The sequence below is a fragment of the Cheilinus undulatus genome, linkage group 13, assembly GCF_018320785.1.
Source record: "Cheilinus undulatus linkage group 13, ASM1832078v1, whole genome shotgun sequence".
In the NCBI taxonomy this organism is placed as follows: Eukaryota; Metazoa; Chordata; class Actinopteri; order Labriformes; family Labridae; genus Cheilinus; species Cheilinus undulatus.
In genome coordinates, this window is record NC_054877.1 from 22045788 (window position 1) to 22065395 (window position 19608).

Here is a 19608-nt window from a genome sequence, read left to right on the forward strand (position 1 = left end):
CTTGAAAATGAGATCTTTGATCTCAATGGGACTAACCTGGTTAAATAAAGCTTACATAAATAAAAAAAAAAAGTCTACCTTGAAAAACTTACAATGTGTTTATTTTCTTTTCTTTTCTTTTAATACAAAAACATCAACTTCCACTGGTGCATCTAAGCTAGTCTCTTCACCAGCAGCCATTGTTTACCGGCTTGAAGTACAACTTAACCTGCCTAGTTCACCTAAAGTGGCACAGATTGGCCCATCTATGACCTGTCACAAATGTTTCAGACTTGGAGCTTTGCTAGATGGATCTGCCTGATGATGGACATGGAATCTGACCAATTTATTGGCTTTGCAAGGTTAGTCCATTTAAATGGCTTTTTAACCTTGAATTCAAGCCCCAAATTGAAAATTCATCATACATTTAGTTACCATGCTTTGGAGTGCTATTCTGCTTCTTCTTCTTTTTTTTTTTGGCATAAAAATAGCCAATGTTCCAGCATTCATCTCTGTTACAGTAAACTGGAAAACACTGCAAAGTCGAAAATCTGCTGAAGGCCCTACATTTGTGCCAAAGCAAAGAGGATATGGCCAAAGGGTCAGAGCAGGTGATTCATGTTATCAAGGTCAACTAAATGAAAGTTTGAAGAGGACACCACTGAAAAAAAGGTCAGTTCAGGACTTGATTGACTAATTCAGCCTTTGAAACTTAAGTTTTGATTTTTTTAAGATTCTTTTTTCCTTCAAGCTTTTAAGAAAATGAACTTTGTGTGTTTTCTACCTGTATTTTCCCTGGTACTCCAGTGCTGTCCATCCTGCTGGCCACATTGACTGTGTTTCCCCAGATGTCATACTGAGGTCGCCGTGCCCCGATCACCCCTGCAACCACTGGACCCACATTGATGCCTACATACACACACAAAAAAAGTTAAACAAATAAAAAACAATAAATAACAAACTTTGCTTTTCACCATCACATTTTGATTTGATTTGTGGTTTGCTCAGTTTGATTACATGGATATACTCACCCACTCTCAAAACAAACTCATTGTATGACTGATAGTTGATTTCATCTAAAACATCAAACATCTCGATGGCGTAGTCTGCTATTGTGCTCAGATGGTCGTAAACAGATTTTTTGGCCTATAGGGAAGAGTTCACCAAATCAGTTGTCATGTTTTCTTCATAATAATGCACTAAATGCTTTTATAAGTGCACAACAAAAGGAAAACAAAGGATCAAAGGATATTTTACCTTGGTACCAATGGTGGGGACAAGACCCACAGCTGCCATGTATGTGCTCCCGATAGTTTTTATTTTCTCTATGTCTCTGTAGCACTCCTTATCCATGAGCTGCAGTTACAGTACATACATTAAACACACAAAGCAACAAACTCTCCAGAGGTTAACGTTCAAAGTTAGAGAAAAAAAATCAGTTTTTACCTCGTCAAAATCAGCAATGATCTCATTTAGGAGTCTTAGGCACTCCACTCCCATGTTGTTGCCGTCCAGTTCGATATAGAAGTCATTGAAGTTTGGGATCGAGGCAAACAGGACACCCACTTGTGCATATGATTGATAATACAGATCCTAATGGGTACAAAAAAATCAAAAACAAGGTGTAAAATAGGTAAATTTACACTTTAATAAAATGTCAGAATTTGAATTCTTCTGTCTGTTCATCTACCTGTTTGTCAGTCTGTCTGTCTGCCTGTCTATTACTGACGCTCACCATGTTCCTGGGGTTTGACAACAGGAAGTGCTGAGCCACATGAGCAGGTAGAAGATTGAAGAGAATCCTCCGGTTGTCCAGCTTGACTTTTTCCATGCCATCTCTCTCCTCTTCAGCCTGTCAGAAACGGATAGTAAATCAACAAATGCAGCCAGAATTTCACATTTCAACCACTTGGGGTCAGTATAAAACCTCCAAAAGCTTCCTACATGGACTGTATTTGGATTCTGCACAGACTTGATTATATTACATGATGGTGCTCCTTTTTACACAGCTTATCATTAAGCTTTGCCTGAGCACTCTCAGTCCCCTTATGCACAATACTGTTCATCCTTGTGCCAGAAGAAATTTATCTAAATAAAGCTTTTTACTATCGAATTTGCCAAAGGACAGAATGCTGGCAGTCTAAAAATACAAATCTACTGAATAGAACTCATTAGTTTTCTATATTAAAGCTACAATAAAGTTTTGATAACAGCTGCTTTCACATTTACTGATACACACACTTGCTGACCTGCACAGCCCAGAGGAAGTCCAAGCGTAGTTTGAGGTCAAGTTGCCTGGAGTGGAGGGCCAGGGCACTGACAAAGAGCAATAGAGACAGGATGGGCTCATAGCCCCGGATGTGGAGAGACCCCCCACTGTGGAAGAGACCGACACACACGTCAGCACGGAAATGGACCACACAGAAAACTACATGTGAGGGTTTGAGTGGACCCCCCACAGTGTGCAGAGCATTTCTGAGTAAAGTTTTACCATAAAAATCATGAAAATTAATTTTCAAAGCAAATATCAACAATCTACAGTTAGAACTTCAACAAATAAAAACAATTGGAACAGTGTCTTTAAAATAGATGTTTTTAAGAATAATTAAAAAAACTGGACACAATCACGTTTCAGGACACATTTACAATCCAAGCTCCCATGCAGTTGGCTGGGCCCCTGGGTACTGGGCTGAAACAGTTAACCTGCTCCCATCATCCAGCCCACATTGTCCTTTCAGACTTCTGATTTGGAACAAATGAGCACATGTGCTGCCTCAAAAGGGTGGAAAATGAAAGAGCATGTGGGCTGCAGACAAGCAAAGACTCCTCCACTCATATTTATCTCAGTACATGTACAGTAAATGCTCTCTGAAACTCCTGGTTATCTGTCCTCTCTAAAGCAAATGCAGACAGCTTCTCTTGAAATTCATAGCCAATCTTCGCCTCTGCCACTCCACTGACGCATTGTCATACTAACTACATCAGGTAGCTCTCACTTTGAGCTCTCAGTGGTGGTTTGTTGTTGTCATGCAACTTCAGGAAAAGACAGAGATAAAAATGTGTGCTAGAGAGCTTTGCATGGCTGTTTTTGTAGTCATGTTGTGCCGTGAACCTCACCCTGAAGTCTTGCGAAAGCCACTGAGTTCCAACACAGTGATGTACAGCACCCCCAGAAGCAGCATTAGCGCCATCTTTGGCAGCCAGGAGACCCGCAGGAAAAGTGCCAGGGTGAGTGTTCCCACCACACAGGATAGAAAGGCATATCGGGCACCATCGCAAGGCAGCTCTGCCATGGTTTGGTTGGCGCCACCGTCAACATCGATGATGATGATGGAGCTGTTGGTGTTGGCACTACCCCACAACCAGGGCATACAGCCCACCTGACAGAGGAAGAACAGAAGATAAATAGACGTGAAGATAGCTGGATACGTAAGTTAAAGAAAGAATGCTTTCATGGTCATTTTAATTTTACCTGATGCTATTCCTAAAAACACACAAAACAGTTTTATTTGGTTTGTTTCCCTTCTTTTCTGTTTCTTCCAAAAGTACAATGTCTTTATAAATAAGGGTTAAATGTCCATGAAGTTCTAGTTATTCAGGTATGGAAAGTGGTGGTTTTGGAAGGGAGGAAGACCTTCAAAAGTTCTGACCAACGGGCTGAAATCCACCACTACCTCATGCTCGACATACAACCAAAACCAACCATCTCTACTCCCAAATGGGCTTGAATCTTTATCTCTATCTATCATGTAAATGACATCTTAAAAACAGTTAAAAATACAGATAGGTGAACATCAAAAAATGAAAAGAAAACAAGACAGTAACTTCGATCTGAAAATTCTTAAGCATCTCAGTTTACATGAGCAAAAAGGAGTAGGAAGAAGTATAAGCTTATCTAATAAACTTATCTAATTAGAAAAGCACTCAGAGAGCGCAGACCTTCACCATTAGCCCTATCTCCCAATAGTGAAGTATCCTTTAGAAACATTCCTGGATCCATCCCCATGTGCCCCCCACCACGGCATTCACTGATTACTCCCTCCCCGGTGGCATGGAAACACAGTGAGGTACAATATTGGCTTCACTATAGATAGACTGTCATGGCAGAAGGAGTGCCTGCCGGTGCCAACAGATGCACTGACAGTCTCACCCATGGTCTCACTGGACAACTGGCAGTCATGGCAGGGGGATAATATTCCTCTATTCCTCCCAGCATTTTGAGTATTCTCCCTACAATTTGCTGTCTTTTTCTCTGTTACACTCCAGTTCGTCTCCTCGACCGGGCATGTGTCTTTCAAACTCCATAAACTTCAAAAGTTTGAATAGAAACACACCCAAAAACTGCTACTGGGATTGAAGTTACTCATGTCTGCCATCTCCTGGTGTAAAGTGGTAACAGCGCAGACCTATCCCCCAATAGTAAAGAATCCTTTAAAAAACTTCTGGCTCTAGACGTTGATCCGGATCAGTCCCAAAATCAAACCAGTTCTTCCTTATGCCATTTCTGACATTTCCTGAAAATTTTATCAAAATCCGTCAATGACTTTTTGAGTTATGTTGCTAACAAACTAACAAACTAACAAATTAACAAACCCACCCGATCACATAACCTCCTTGGCAGAGGTAATAATAAACATTATAAATATCATACCTGTCAATTTCTTATTTACATTTACATAACCCTTTCCTTCTTGGCTGTACAGTAAAGTAGGTTATTTCAACAGGGTCATATTTTTACCATGGTCTAGTCCACTCACCACACAAGCCTGGGCTACAGCGTAGATTAAGAGCACTATGAGAATGCAGAGAGCAGTTCGAATCTGAATAGTCAGGCACCCTGGAAAACACTGGAAGAAAAGTTGTAAAACAAAGAAAAGTTAGATTGAGAAGCATATTAAGAGACATTTTGTGTATTTTAATTGTTTATTTACAGGGTGATAACAACAGGATATTCATGGGCAGTTTTACAAGTATGGAAAGGAAGGCATCTACTTGGGACCCTGTGCAGTAAGGGGCCTCAAGGTATAGGCCAAGTTGTCATCAAATGTTAGGTACACATTAACACTTAGGTTACAAATTATGATGAGGATTTAAGGTGTAAAAAAAATTGTGCCCAGAGTGCATGAAATAACATCAGTAGAGTTTATAGTTTAAAAGTTCAAGCTCCTAAAATAACAGTATGTCTCTACACCAAGCAAATCAAAACAAGTTAAATCTATATAGAAATATATAAATCCATAAAATCCATAAAAATAGTGGATTATTCTGAGGTAAAATGGCAAAAAAAAAAAAAAAAAAAATTAAAAATTAAAAACCACTATCTGCAAAGACAGTGTCTGGGGTAGTATGCGGTAAGTAAAGATCTTTTGCACACTGAGTCTGCAGCACCAGACAGAATGGCTTTGTGCTGTGAAGACAAACAACAGTTTGTGCTTCTTTCACTTCATAAACAAGGAAAAGAAACACTTTATACTATTAGGTTATTGCACAAGCTCGAGCTTAAAGCTGGAGAGCAAGAGCGCAGATGTTTTTATTTCAGTGTTTTTGGTTAGGTGGTTATCTGTACAGATTTAGGCCTTAAACTGCAGAAGAGGATGAGGACCAGAGGTAAAGGAAATAATAATACTATGCATTTTGAGATTAAAGTCAAAATGATGGAGAAAAAAAGTCATAACGCAATAAAGTCAAAATTTCAGAATAAAGTTAAAACCTTGTTTCAAGGTTAAAGTCAAACTGTCATGAATAAAGTTAAATTTTTTAAGACCAAAACAAAAAATACAATTTGGAGAAGAAAGTCACAGTTTAAAGAAAAACATTATTAGACCATAACAAAAAGTGTTACATTGGTGAACTTGTGAAACCATACTTTAGAATTAGATTAAACAAAAGAGATTCTGTCTCTTTTAGGTCATGAACATAGTGTAGTTGTCTAAGATCCATCGTGTTTATTCTTTAATAAGCTTTTACTTAATTCTCAGAATTTAAACTTTATTCTCAAAGTGTACTGCATTATATTTCCTTCACCTCTAATCCTCTTCTATAGATAACTATTATGCCTTATGGTTGAAATACATTGCAAATACCTGCATACCTTGCAAAGCTGATGGATTGCCAGATTCCATGTCTGTAAGCAAAGTATAGATAACCTTGCAAAGCAGATGGAGACGCCCATTTCTGTATTTCTCACTGGCGAATCCATCTTGCAAAGCTCCTGTCTGAACCATTTGGGCACGGTTAGAAAGTGACAGGACCAATTAACGACAAGGGGCAGTACTTTCTGGCATGGCGGAGTCCGGACTTATGCAAGCAGCAACAGGAGGCCAGTGCAATTTTGGCAGCAGAGATTATCGTGGATGCTGCTAAAGCCCCAGTTTTATCAGAACTTGATGACATTTATTCATTAAAGGAAGAACAAGAACAGCACTGACTTGTTTTCTTTTCAAAAACGACAAAAGTCGTGTACTGACATGTCTACAGTCACCATGGTTTGCGTTATGCAGTTCCCTATGAAGTTTACTCCTTCAGTAGGGACGCAGCTTGATAGTGGATACATCACGTGTTTTGATGCTCTGATTGGCCTGTAAAAATGTGACAGACAGAATGTTTATCCGATCACACTCCAAGTTTATTTTTTTTTTCTCAAAGGTTCTGCCCTTTCCCAAACGCTGTGTATAAAAGGTTTACCGGATGGATGTATGAAACAAATTCATCTGGTTTGCCAGGTTAGGTTATTGAATGATCTGACAAATCAGCATCTCTTAGAAAAAGCAAGGCAGTAACTATGGTTGGGTTTAGCTGTACTGTAAGCTGGTACACAATGGCTGCCCGTGGAGCAATTTGCTCAGAGCTGGACGTTACAAGAAGAGCAAACATCTGCACTAAAAGTTTTATACACAGAAAAGATGGATGTTTTTGCTCTTCTTCCAACCGGTTTCAGCCTGAGTTTGTTTCCCCAACTGGCGTCACTAATAGTTGGCAATGATAGCAACTACTGTGCAGAGTTCACTCCAGACCTGTGCATGCCTGCTATGTCATATGACTTGTTGCTCTGAATGTTCTATAATGAATGAGACAGACAAAACATTTGTCCAATCACCCCCAAGGATTTTTCCTCACAAGCACACTATTGGCAGTTGCCAGATGGATGTGAGACAAATTCCATGCAATAGATATGGGAAACAGTCTATTTTGCATGTAAGGTTATGAAATTCACAGAATGGGCACAACTTGGTGTTTCAGGTGAGGTTGGGAGGTTGAGAAAGGGAGCTGCAGTTGCTACTCTGAATAGTCAACCATTTAGATGACTTGCACGAATGTGAAAAAAAATTGTGCAAAAGTTTTGGATAAATAAATTTTGGATAAATAAAACAGACTCAGTGTGCAAAAGCCTTTAAAAAAGAAAGACATAGTTCATAAGCCCGTAAGAGCCACAGGGTGTGAATTGATGTGGTCAGGAAAATTGATGAAGACCATAAACCTCAGCATAAGCTGGAATGAATAAGTAGCTGAGTTTAAATGCTGCAGCAGGGCTTTAAATTAATCTTCCAACCAAGGAATGAGAAATGTTCATTGCAGGGCTTTTCTAAGAACATTTACATATTCCCTTTAAGTCAGCAAAAATAAAAAAGGACCATAGCAGGGTAAAAATAAATGAGAAAGCCTAATTTTTCAGTAACAGAACTGATGAAATTAAGGGTGTGAATCAAAAGTAGGGTAAGGTTAAGAAAGCAGCTGTGTTTACCTGTACTCTAGTTATATGCAGGTACATGATACAAGCTACTAGGAAACAGATGCAGAACACGAGAAGAACTAGTACCACTGTGCCCCTGAATGGAAAAAGTTAGAGAGGAAGATGGAGAGTTAGTCAAACAGACTGAAACTGAAAGGGCCAATAATGCGAGAGAAAAGAAGAAGGAATAAGAAGAGAATATGCTAAATTTACTGTGGTATGATGAGAAGATAGACAAGGCCAAACAAGGCAGCTAGGATCAGAGAAAGGACCACAGCGCTGGTGAAGTACTCATCAGGGACCTGGTGGTACTGCAGAAAAACACAGAGCACATACAAGTGAGTGACAAAATACAACGGTACACTTTATCGTCAAGTGTACTGTATACCCCCTACCCTCTGCTCGCGCTCAGAGCACTTGTACATGAGTGTGAGGAAGTTTAAGTCCGCCGTGTCTGACTCAGTCTGGCGGGCCTCAATCAGCCGTCCAATGTAGCGGTTGACCCTGGTTCTGGGGCTGCTCTGGATTACATTAGCCTGGTTTGTGTTGGAACGGTTTCTTAACTTCTGTGGCGCCGTTCGCATGGCTCTCCGCTGGGGGGATAAAAAAAGAGAAAAGAAACAGTAAATGTGACAGAATAGAGTGATAAATAGGCTAAAATACAGCTTCTCTTTACCACTGGAGTATTATCATACTAGAGACAGGGCTGGATAATAGTGAACAATAAATGCGGCCAGCTTATTATACTTTCAAATTAGGACATTGCCTTCACACTTAACTTCATTACTGAATGCTCCCCGCTGAGTATGAGTGTCTACAGCAGCCAAAATGAGCAGCTATGCAAAACATTGACCACTGGAGCACAGCCAGAGACTTAACATGGCAGAGTTGATGTTTGTATATGTGTAGGAGGATGAGTGTACATATAAGAGAGCATGCTGGATGGAGTGTGCAGCTCACTGGCATTGTGGGGAAGCAGGGGGTGATCAAGAGTGCTGAATTCATTACATGGTATGAATGTTTCTGTCCTTCATTTTCCCCTTATTCCCTTCTTCTTTCAGTGCTTCAATTTTTCTACATCACTGATTCCCTTATACTCTTCTTTACTTCCTTATTTTCCAAACATTGTTCCCTACACTCATTAGCCACTAAATTAATGCCATACCTCTGTGGTAGTGATACCAAGAGTCAGAGGGATTATGTCTCTGGTTTGTCCATTTGTTCAGGTCTTTCTTGCAGACATATCTCAAGAACGCTTTAAGAGATTTTCTTCAAATTTTGCACCAATGTCCACTCTGACTTAAGAGTAGACTGATCAGATTCTGCAGGTCATAGGTCAAAAGTCATGAACATAAGACTTCAAGTTCTTCTTTTGCTTGTGAATACAATACATCACAATTGATTCAAGGAATTTCTTCAGCATTTGCACAACAGTCCGCTCTGACTTTGTCTGAAATCACTCCCTGATCACTATATAATACACTGCACAGTGAATACACCACTGTGTACAATTCTGAGTGAGCATTGTTACAGTGTCAATGAAAAGTATTCACCCCTTTGAATATTTTTTCCTTTTTATTTATTGTATAAATCATTCAGGGTCAATATGATTTGGCTTTTTTGACAAAAAGTGAAAACAGATCTCTACAAAGTAATGTCAAATAAAGAAAAATCTGTAATGTTGAATAAGTGACTGCATGAATATTCACACCCACCAAGTCAGTATTTAATAGATGCATCTTTGGCTGAAATCACAGCACTGAGTCTGTGCTGATAGGTCCCAGACCGGACTTGAACAGCTCTTTTCAAGTTCAGCAACAAATTCTGTTTTGGATTGAGGTCTGGGCTTTGACTCCAGAACATTCACCTTGTCATCTTTAAGCAATTTCTGTGTAGCTTTCCCTGTATGTTTCAAGTAATTGTCTTACTGTAAAATAAATCTCCTCCTGAGCCGTAGTTCTCTTCCAGACTGAAAAAGATGTTCAGTGCTTTGGAGATTTTTTCGTAACCATCCCCTGACTTATACTTTTCAATAACATTTTCTCTGAGTTACCTGGAGTGTTCTTTTGTCTTCATGGTGTAATGGTAGCCAGGAATACTGATTAACCAGTGACTGGACGTTCCAGAAACAGGTGTCTTTATATCACAATCACTTAAGGGACAGCACTGCACTCAGGTGATCCCCATCTCACTAACTGTGAGACTTCTAGCTCTAATTGGCAGGACCTCTGTTGGATTAAGGGGGTGAATATTTTTACAGTCACTTATTTTACATGACCTATTTTTATTTAATTGACATTACTTTATAGAAATCTGTTTTCACTTTGACATTAAGGGTTTTCTTTGGTATTTTTTCTTGTCAAAAAGCCAAACTATATTAACCATGATTAGTTCATAAAATCAATAAAAAGGAAAAACATCCAAGGGGGTGAATACTCTTTTCCAGGCACTGTGTCTTTCCTTTCAATTTTCTGCTTTAACATATTCTCAAATTTATTTTCTACCTTCCCTGCTTCTCGACCTGTTTCTTTATAGTTTCCTTTCTTGTCTATTCTGTTGCTATAATTACTAACAGTTTTTTCACTATTAACCTTTTATCTTAATTACCCTCAATTATTAATTCCATCTTTTAAAAATACCTTTTTGTCCTTGTTCCTTTACTTCCCCCTTCTCACCTGCTTAGGGATATTTTATCATTCTGTGCTCTTCTTAATTTTGTCTTCCATCGTTTCTTTCTTCTTTGTTCCTGTCTCCTTATGCTTTGTCCTTAAACCCTTGCTCTATTCTTTCTAACATGCTTCCTGTATTGCTTTCTGTTTGTCCACCCATCTTCCATCTTGAAGTATTTGTTTTATTTATGTATAAAGCAGCCCCACATTGACCCTGTAGATGTTCCATGTTGTGCCATACCCAGCATGCAGACATGTCTGCTGTGCCAAAAATCCTATTCATTCATTCCTGGACCTTCATATCACTCCCCTCCGTGTCTTGACTGCATATATCATTTCACACAGTTTCAGCGTGTGTGGTCTGAATGTGAAATTACTACTCAGTGGAAGGTGTATGTATGACTTAAGCTGTCCCTTTTTTCCATTTGTCTGTGTTATACTAATCTGACGTCTGTCTACGATACGAGGGTGTTATCATCAAAGGTTATATAGATTCAAGGGCAGACACTATCATGAAGTATCAGGTAAAGATCCACTAGATGCAGCATCATGATCTCAACCTTCATACTTTTTAAATAAAGCAGCAAACATTTGACCTGATAAAAGCATTCAGTGCCTTTAGTTTTTTACAATGACAGCAATACAAAAAACACACACAAACAGTATACACACAAAGTGAAAATCTGGATTAAAACAGCTGGTGCAAGACCTGGACAGCTGCCAGGTCACACAATCTCTCTTCAGACACACAAGGTCAAACAGGCTCTTTGTAGCCAGACTGCCATGTCACTGATTTATACACTTTATGTATGTTAGAGCAACATGCTGAGATCATTACGGCTGATAGGCTCATCACTTACTGTCATGACCTTGCTTCATTATAAAGAGGTTTCCCTCTAAAAGGTCATTTTAAATGTTCAGAATTAAAATGTATTTTTATACAGCAAGTTTGTAAGTCTTTTGGAGCACCAGAAACTGAATTATTTCCATTACTTCTTCATTAAACTGTGGTGATGATTTATCTAATTCATGGATGTCCAAACTTTTAGGGTCCACATACAGAAACAGTTAAGGAAGATTTGGCCACTGTAATATAAAGTGCTGTGAAAAAGTATTAGCCGCCTTCCTGATTTCGTTCTCTTTTTATGCATGTTTGTCACATTTAAATGCTTCAGATCATAAACAAATTTTAATATTAGATAAAGATAACCTGATGAGAAGGGGTTACAATAGTTACAAAGCCATTTCCAAGGCTCTCGGACTCTAGCAAATCACGGTGAGAGCCATTAGCCACAAATGGAGAAAACTCAGAACCCAGGTGAGGCTGGCCTACCAAAATTACTCCAAGAGTGCACCAACACCTCATCCAGGAGGTCACAAAAGAATCCACAACATCTGAAACCTGCAGGCCTCACTTAACTCAGTTAAGGTCAGTGTTCATGACTCATGACAATAAGAAAAAGGGTGGGCAAAACTGGCATTGATGGGAGAGTTCCAAGGCCAAAACCACTGCTAAAAGACTCCTCTCACATTTGCCAAAAACATCTTGATGATCCCCAAGACTTTTGGGAAAATATTTTGTGGACAGACAAGAGAAAAGTTGAACTTTCTGGAAGGTGTCCATCCTGTTACATCTGACATAAAACTAACACAGTATTTAATAATAAGAACATCAAACCAACAGTCAGACATGTTGGTGGTAGTGTGATGGTCTGTTTCTGCATTGCTGCTTCAGGACCTGGATGACTTTCGCAATTGTAATTGATCGTAATTGATGGAACCATGAATTCTGCTCTCTAACAGTAAATCCTGAAGGAGAACGTCCGGCCACCAACTTGTGACCTCAAGCTCAAGTACACTTAAGTTATGCAGCAGGACAATGATCTGAATCACACAAGCTAGACCACCGCTGAATGGCCTCAAAAAACAAAAGAAGGTTTTGGAGTGGCCTAGTCAAAGTCTGGACTTAAATCTGATTGAGGAATGACCTTAAATAGGCTTTTCATGCTAAAAAGAAAAACCCTCCAATGGGCCTGACTTTAAACAATTCTGCAAGGAGGAGTGGGCCAAAATTCTTCCCAGTGATGTGAAAGACTCTGCACCTGCTATTGCAAACATTTGCTTGCAGTTGTTGCCACCAAGGTTGGCACAACCAGTTGTTAGGTTAGGGGGGCCATTACTTTGTCGCATAGGGCCAAGACAGTCTGGACAGGAAGATTTGTTGACATGCTTTTATTCATTCCTAAATTGCAGTAACAACTTAAATGGATAATGTCTTGACAACAAAAAAAAAAACCCTCAATTCAAAATGTCTTTCAGTTAAAACAAAACACTCCTGTCCTCTGCTATAAGCCCTGTCTCAGTGTTTGATCTGCAAAGCATACTGCACTTATCTTCAAGCATCAACACTTCTATGAAGTTGCCAGGGCCTCCCTTAAATCTGAACAGACACCTCAAAATCCTTAACAATGATGAGCTACTTGCCTTGTTCATGGAATCTATGCTGTAGGCTGTGTTTTTCTTTAAACATATCTGATTACTGAGCATACCTTCACCTACCCTGATTAGTTTTACTACCTTAAACACCTATGTATTTGGCCCTCTGAAAAAAAAAAGTTTTGATGCCCGCAAAAGAAAAATAGCAGTCAGTAAACCTTATGGGGATTCAATGTTGAGGATATTTGTAGTCCAAAGTTTAATACAAGAGTGGTTTCCAGTGTTAAATGTGGTGAACAAGACCATTTGTGTTAGGAAGCATCTCCTACACATGGTGACATCTCCTGCCCGAGAGTTCACATTAGGAAAGCTACCAGACCATGACAGAATCCACATAATGATTTCAGGAGATCCTTCAGATGGTCCACCGGTCCAGCCTGTTGGAACATGTTATAAAGCCTAAGCTCACTGATTGTGGTATTTTCAGTGTTAGTGAGACGTGCTACAATCTTTCACATAAAAACACAGTATTGCCATTTAAATCGACTTATTTCAGGAAAAAAAAGACATACATATATATATATATATACAGTTGAAACCAGGAGTTTACATACACTACATAAAAAGGCACATCAACTTTTTTTTTCTCACGTCTGACATTAAATCAGATTAAACTTTTCCTGTTTTTGGTTAATTAGGATGACCAAAATTATTTCTATTTGCTAAATGCCAGAATAATGAGAGAGATCATTTTTTAGACCATTTTTTATTATTTTCTTGAGCGTCAGAAGTTTACATACATTTCATTAGTATTTGGTAGCATTGCCTTTAAACTGTATGACTTGGGTCAAACGTTTTGGATATGCTTCCACAAGCTTCTCACAATAGTTTGCAGGAATTTTGGCCCATTCCTCCTGGCAGAACTGATGTAACTGAGCCAAGTTTGTAGGCTGCCTTGCTCGCACATGCCTTTTCAGCTCTGCCCATAAATTTTCAATGGGATTGAGATCAGGGCTTTGTGATGGCCACTCCAAAACATTGACTTTGTTATCCTTAAGCCACTTTGTAACCAGTTTGGCAGTATGCCTAGGGTCATTGTCCATTTGGAAAACTCATTTGCGCTCAAGCTTTAACTTCCTGGCTGATGTCTTGACATGTTGCTTCAGTATTTCCACATAATGTTCTTTCCTCATGATGCCATCTATTTTGTGAAGTGCACCAGTCCCTCCTGCAGCAAAACAATCCCACAACATGATGCTGCCACCCCCATGTTTCACAGTTGGGATGGTGTTCTCAGGCTTTCAAGCTTCCCCCTTTTTTCTCCAAATGTAACGATGGTCATTATGGCCAAAAAGTTCAATTTTAGTTTAGTCAGACCACAGAACATGTCTCCAAAAATTAAGGTCTTTGTCCCTGTGTGCAAACTGTAATCTGTAATCTGGCTTTTTTTATGTTTCTTTTGGAGTAATGGCTTCTTCCTGGGAGAGTGGCCTTTCAGCCCATGTCGGTACAGGACTCATTTGACTGTTGATAATGACACACTCTTACCAGCTTCAGCCAGCAGCTTCACAAGGTCTTTTGCTTTTGTTCTTGGGTTGAGATGCACTTTTCGGACCAAAGCACATTCATCTCTGGGACACAGAACCTGTCTCCTTCCTGAGCGCTCTGATGGCTGGACATTCCCATGGTGTTTATACTTGCATATAATTGTTTAAACAGATGAACGTGGCACCTTCAGGCATCTGGAAATTGCACCCAAGGATGAACCAGACTTGTGCAAGTCCACAATTCTCTTCCTGATATCTTGGCTGATTTTTTTTTTATTTTCCCATGATGTTACACAAAGAAGCAGTGTGTTTCAGGTGTGTCTTAAAATACATCCACAGGTGTGCCTCTAATTAACTCAAATGTTGTCAATAAACCTATCAGAGGCTTCCAAAGACATGACATCATCATCTGGGCTTTCCCAAATTGTTTAAAGGCATAGTAATCTTAGTGTATGTAAACTTCTGACTTTGAAGAAAGTAATAAAAATTGTCTTTAAAAAATCCTTTTCTCATTATTCTGGCATTTAGCAAATAGAAATAATTTTGGTAATCCTAATTGACCAAAAACAGGAAAAGTTTAATCTGATTTAATGTTAGATGGTTAGAAAAAAAAGTTTATGTGCCTTTTTATATAGTGTATGTAAACTTCTGGTTTCAACTGTATATATATATACAGTGCTTAACAAATTTATCAGACCACCACCCAAAGTAAGGTTCATGCCACAGCTGCCCTAAATTAACAGCATTGGTAATTACCAAAATCATTTTTTATGTTTCTGCAATGGTTAATACACCAATATGTAGAAGCTCTTTAACCCAAATGATATTTTTAATGCTAACATATAATTATTATTGTTATCCATGAATTTTCAAATTTACTGATTTACAAAAAAACTGAAATAATAGTAAAGCAAATTATTATTTCTTGATTAATATGTCAAGTTATAATTATTTACTTGCATTCCTTAACAGAAAAATTAATTTTAGTGGTTGAATTTTATGCTTGATTAATTCCTAAATTCTCAGAGAAGCCCTGTGAACCGGCTCAAACTGGGGTATAAAAAGGTGAATTCAGTTTGAAATTCCTCATTCCTGTTCAAAATGGTAAAACATGGAGAGTTCACTGAAAATGAAAGAGTCCGCGTTAAAGCACTTCATGATGCTGGATGGTCTGTGGGACAGGTGATCTAATAAATTTGTTAAGCACTGTATATATATATATATATATATATATATATATATATATATAAAAATATATATATAAATATATATATATATATTTATGTGATTAGCAATACAGGATGGATTTTTAAATGGCAACATGATTTGAAAACATTAAAAACAAGGGGAGGCAATCACTTTTTCACATAGGGCCAGATAGGTTTGGATTTTTTTTTATTAGATTTTGGGACTGATCCGGGTCACCGTCTGGATCCAGGAATTTTTTAAAGAATTCTTTACTGTTGGGAGATAGGGTTAATGGCGGAGGTCTGCGCTGTTACCACTTTACACAAGGAGATGGCGGACATGAGTAACTTCAATCCCAGCAGCATGTTTTTGATGTCTTTCTTTTCAAAGTTTTGGAGTTTATATAGTTTGACAGACACACGCATGGTTGAGGAGAATTGTAGCAAGAATACTCACAATGCTGGGAGGAATAGAGGAATATTCACCCTCTGCCATGACTTTCAGTCGTCCAGTGAGACCATAGGTGCTTCCGCCATGACAGTCCACAAGTAGCAAAGCCAATGCTTTGCTTCACCTTGTAATCGGCGAATTAGATTTTGAGAGTGATCCGAATCACCGTCTGGATCCAGGAATGTTTTTAAAGAATTCTTCACTACTGGGAGATAGGGCTAATGGCGGAGGTCTATGCCCTGAGTGCTTTTCTAGTTAACTTTACTATCCTCAAGGCAAGGCATATGAATGTGGCCCCATCATCCTTATACATTTTCATGTGCGGCCCTCAGTGAAAAAAGTTTGGACACCCCTTTTCTAAGACAGCATAGTGCTAACTATGTTTGCTGCAATGTAACAAATACATTTTACCTCATATATTATGGAAACAACATCCTGTTTAACACCACCTTGCAGCAAACTTTGCTATGCTACATTAACAAAAGTAAGCTAACTTCAGATTTGTAATGTTAGCTCATCATCTTTTCAGCTTAGTATTTTTGTTCTTTACAACCACTGTTAGCTTTCATGAAAGGGTTTGGATATGGGTCAATTAAATGTTACAGTATGGCCTCAGTAAGCCAATTTTTCCAATAAGCCAAGTTATTATGATCATATCAGTGCTGTAATGAGACACTTACTTTAACAAGTAAAGAAATAATGTTAAGAATGAAAACATCATGTCACATTCTGGAGCAATTAGAAATCCAAGATATTCAAACATCTCCAGACATTCAAACTATATGTCTTTGCCTCTACTTACACAAATCACAGCACGGACAAACACAAAAAACTTCAACACAGACACAGAGTTTATACCTTATCACCGTCCTCGCAGTTCATGACATTGGAGAAGGGAATCTCAGCCTTGAACATCTTCCTGCAGTGCATAAGCTGCACTAGTAAGTAGCACACAGTTTTGAACTTCATCTTTTTGGCTGGCTTTATATCCGAAAGAATCAATCCTGGGAATATCTGTCACCAGATAAGAAACGGGAACAAGGATTTAGTCATGATACCCCACACAGTTGTATGTATTATGTAAGGTAAATCATGCACAGGCATTGGACAGTATGTATGTGCACACATGCTCGTGCACACACAGTCATTATTATTAGGCTGGAGTTTAACTAGAAAGCAGTTAAAATAAGGTAGGTCAATCCCTCAGCTGATTTGAACACTTTTAGCACCTTGCTGCCCTGATTTCTCTTTATTACAGCTATTTTAGAGATATTAAACATATGTAAGAGTTTGAGGAGGGGTCATTTCTTCAAGGAAAATATGTTTTGGTTAATGCACATAGCAGGCAGTGTGTCCCTATGCAGGAGTAAATAAAGGCATAAATGCAGAGTGAGCAGAAGCCTATCTAACAGAGCTTAGAGAGGGAGCATCTATCTGTGAGCCATGTCTTTGATGAGGACTAACCATCAGCTCTATTAAGAGGATTAGTGAAGTCTCCTGCATATCAAAGGGAAAATAAAACACGCAACTAGGATGTTACAGGTTCACATAAGGATCCGGGTAACCTATGCACAAGCTTGACATTGCATAACATAAAACCTGCTGCAAGAGGAGAGGAGAGGAGAGGAGAGGAGAGGAGAGGAGAGCAGAGCAAGACAAGACTGAAATTCCCTCTCCAGCTGCAACATCTGTTGGAGATGTGCGTGCTCATGTGCAATCTTTGCCACACATGTATATCTCTGTAAGTTTGTTGAACTGTGCAGATTTGAGATGATAGATGCCTTGGGCTGTTTTTTTCTTTATAAGTCATCTATAGCTCCACTTCAATCCATTACAGGCTTGGAATGTGTGAAAGTACCAACACACAATGCTCAATAGTCAACTTTGTATTTATATTCAAAATTTCTTTTAATGTAAATCTTTGCATGTTAAAGAAAACACAAGATATGACTGAACCTTGTCTACTCTGAATCACTACAAACACTAGTTTAGCTTGATATGGATTTGCATGCAGTCTGCAGAAGCTCTACTCTTGTGAATACTGCAGTTTAGGCAAGAAGAGGGTAAAAAAACTGTTAGCTTCAGCTGCCATTTAAATCATTTTCCTTTGCTAAAAGTTCATAGAAATGTAAAGTAATTCAAACAAACATTAATCAGAGCAGAAATACATTATGGTACCTTCCGTCGGTGAGATGGCACTATAAAGAAGGTTTCAATTTCATGTTTTTGGAGGAAGGCGTTCCTTTCGTGACCGTTTCCAGGTTCCACCTCATAATCTCCATTTAGGCACTCCAGTGTAGATCTGGTGATGTGGACTTTCCTAAAAAATAATTCCAAAGATGAAGACAGGATGATAGACAATACCAAGTAACTTTGGTTGGATATTGATACAGGTCAGATGTGTCAGAGTAATGGCTTAACAGCTCTGAATTAAGAATAACCAATTAAAAGGATCCCCAGGGCACCGACAGCCTTGTAGCATATTTAAGATTGACTTTTAACCTGATGATACTGTCATATATGACCCAGCACCCATTCAGACCAAGCTCTCTCCCAGTTACAACTTGCTTTCACCATTGTTTTGCCTGACTTTTACAACTTAACACTTATTTGAAATGCTGACAAAAACAGAAGTCATACTGTTGTCAAATGCTAAGTCCAAGCATCCAAAGCAAGAGGGGTCTGGCTGCAGACCGGAGATCTCTTGCAGACCACTACTGTGAGACGCCAATGTAAGTGATGTAATTTGCCAGTACAGTGTTTTCGATGTTTCTTTTTTAAAGTCAACTGTATTCATAAAGAAAATGCTAGCAATTACATTCATGAAACAACCACGTTACATACATTACAGACTAGGCAACACTTCATAAATAAAACAGAAGAAGGTCTGATGTCTTTAGAAGCAGTAGCCTTCAGTAGCCTTAGCTTAAGAGAACACATACACTAGCTACGTAGTTGGCATTACTATTTAAGCCAATGTAGCTTTAGCTAAAACTATCAACACTAAAGCAAGTCACTGTTTGCATAACTACTTCAAAACAAGGTCTAGCTTTGCTAAATGTAGCATAGTATTTTGTAGCTTTATTTGCTTTAGCTTTAACCCCAACCTTTACCCTAACCCTATGTTAGTTATGTAGCTTAGCATTTAACATCACTTTATTTTCTTAGCTATGTAGCTTATATAGCAAATGTAGCTTTGTTAGCTTTAGATTAAGCTACATTAGTTATGTGAGCTATGTAACCTTTTTCTTGTGAGCAGAGTGATTACTCCACTTTATCAAACATTCTGTATTTCGCTTTGCAGGTCACATAATCTGCTCATCAACCAATCAACAAGCATGTAGTATTGTGTTTATAAATGCCATATAAGTTAGTTGAAGGCTGCACGATGGAGGAGTGGTAAGTGCTGTTGTCTCACAGCAAACCAGTGTTCGGCAGGGCCAAACTCCTGGTGGAGTATGCATATTCTCCCTATGAATGTGTAGGTTCTTTCCAAGTAGTCTGGCTTTCTCCCACAGTCTAAAGACATGCTCACAAGTGATGCTAAATTGCCCGTAGGTGTGAGTGTGACAGCTTGTTTATCTCTCTGTATAGCAGTCCTGTGGCTGGC

At 38.8% G+C, this 19608-nt stretch overlaps 1 protein-coding gene across 2 annotated transcripts in view; it reads right to left on the minus strand.

Moving 5' to 3' along the window:
* Positions 1 to 19608, minus strand: part of LOC121520404 (adenylate cyclase type 1-like) — a 73794-nt gene that overhangs the window by 4090 nt on the left and 50096 nt on the right. Inside the window, exons 7-19 of one of the 2 annotated variants that reach the window (XM_041803834.1) lie at positions 18177 to 18318; positions 16857 to 17012; positions 8104 to 8301; positions 7922 to 8019; positions 7721 to 7805; positions 4737 to 4826; positions 3097 to 3359; positions 2229 to 2355; positions 1715 to 1831; positions 1426 to 1572; positions 1237 to 1335; positions 1011 to 1125; positions 764 to 888 (exon numbers count right to left, since the gene is read on the minus strand). In XM_041803834.1, the coding sequence (XP_041659768.1) occupies positions 764 to 888; positions 1011 to 1125; positions 1237 to 1335; positions 1426 to 1572; positions 1715 to 1831; positions 2229 to 2355; positions 3097 to 3359; positions 4737 to 4826; positions 7721 to 7805; positions 7922 to 8019; positions 8104 to 8301; positions 16857 to 17012; positions 18177 to 18318 (1762 nt within the window). Of the gene's footprint in view, positions 1 to 763; positions 889 to 1010; positions 1126 to 1236; positions 1336 to 1425; positions 1573 to 1669; positions 1832 to 2228; positions 2356 to 3096; positions 3360 to 4736; positions 4827 to 7720; positions 7806 to 7921; positions 8020 to 8103; positions 8302 to 16856; positions 17013 to 18176; positions 18319 to 19608 lie in introns of both variants that reach the window. The other variant, XM_041803833.1, reaches the window with a different exon arrangement.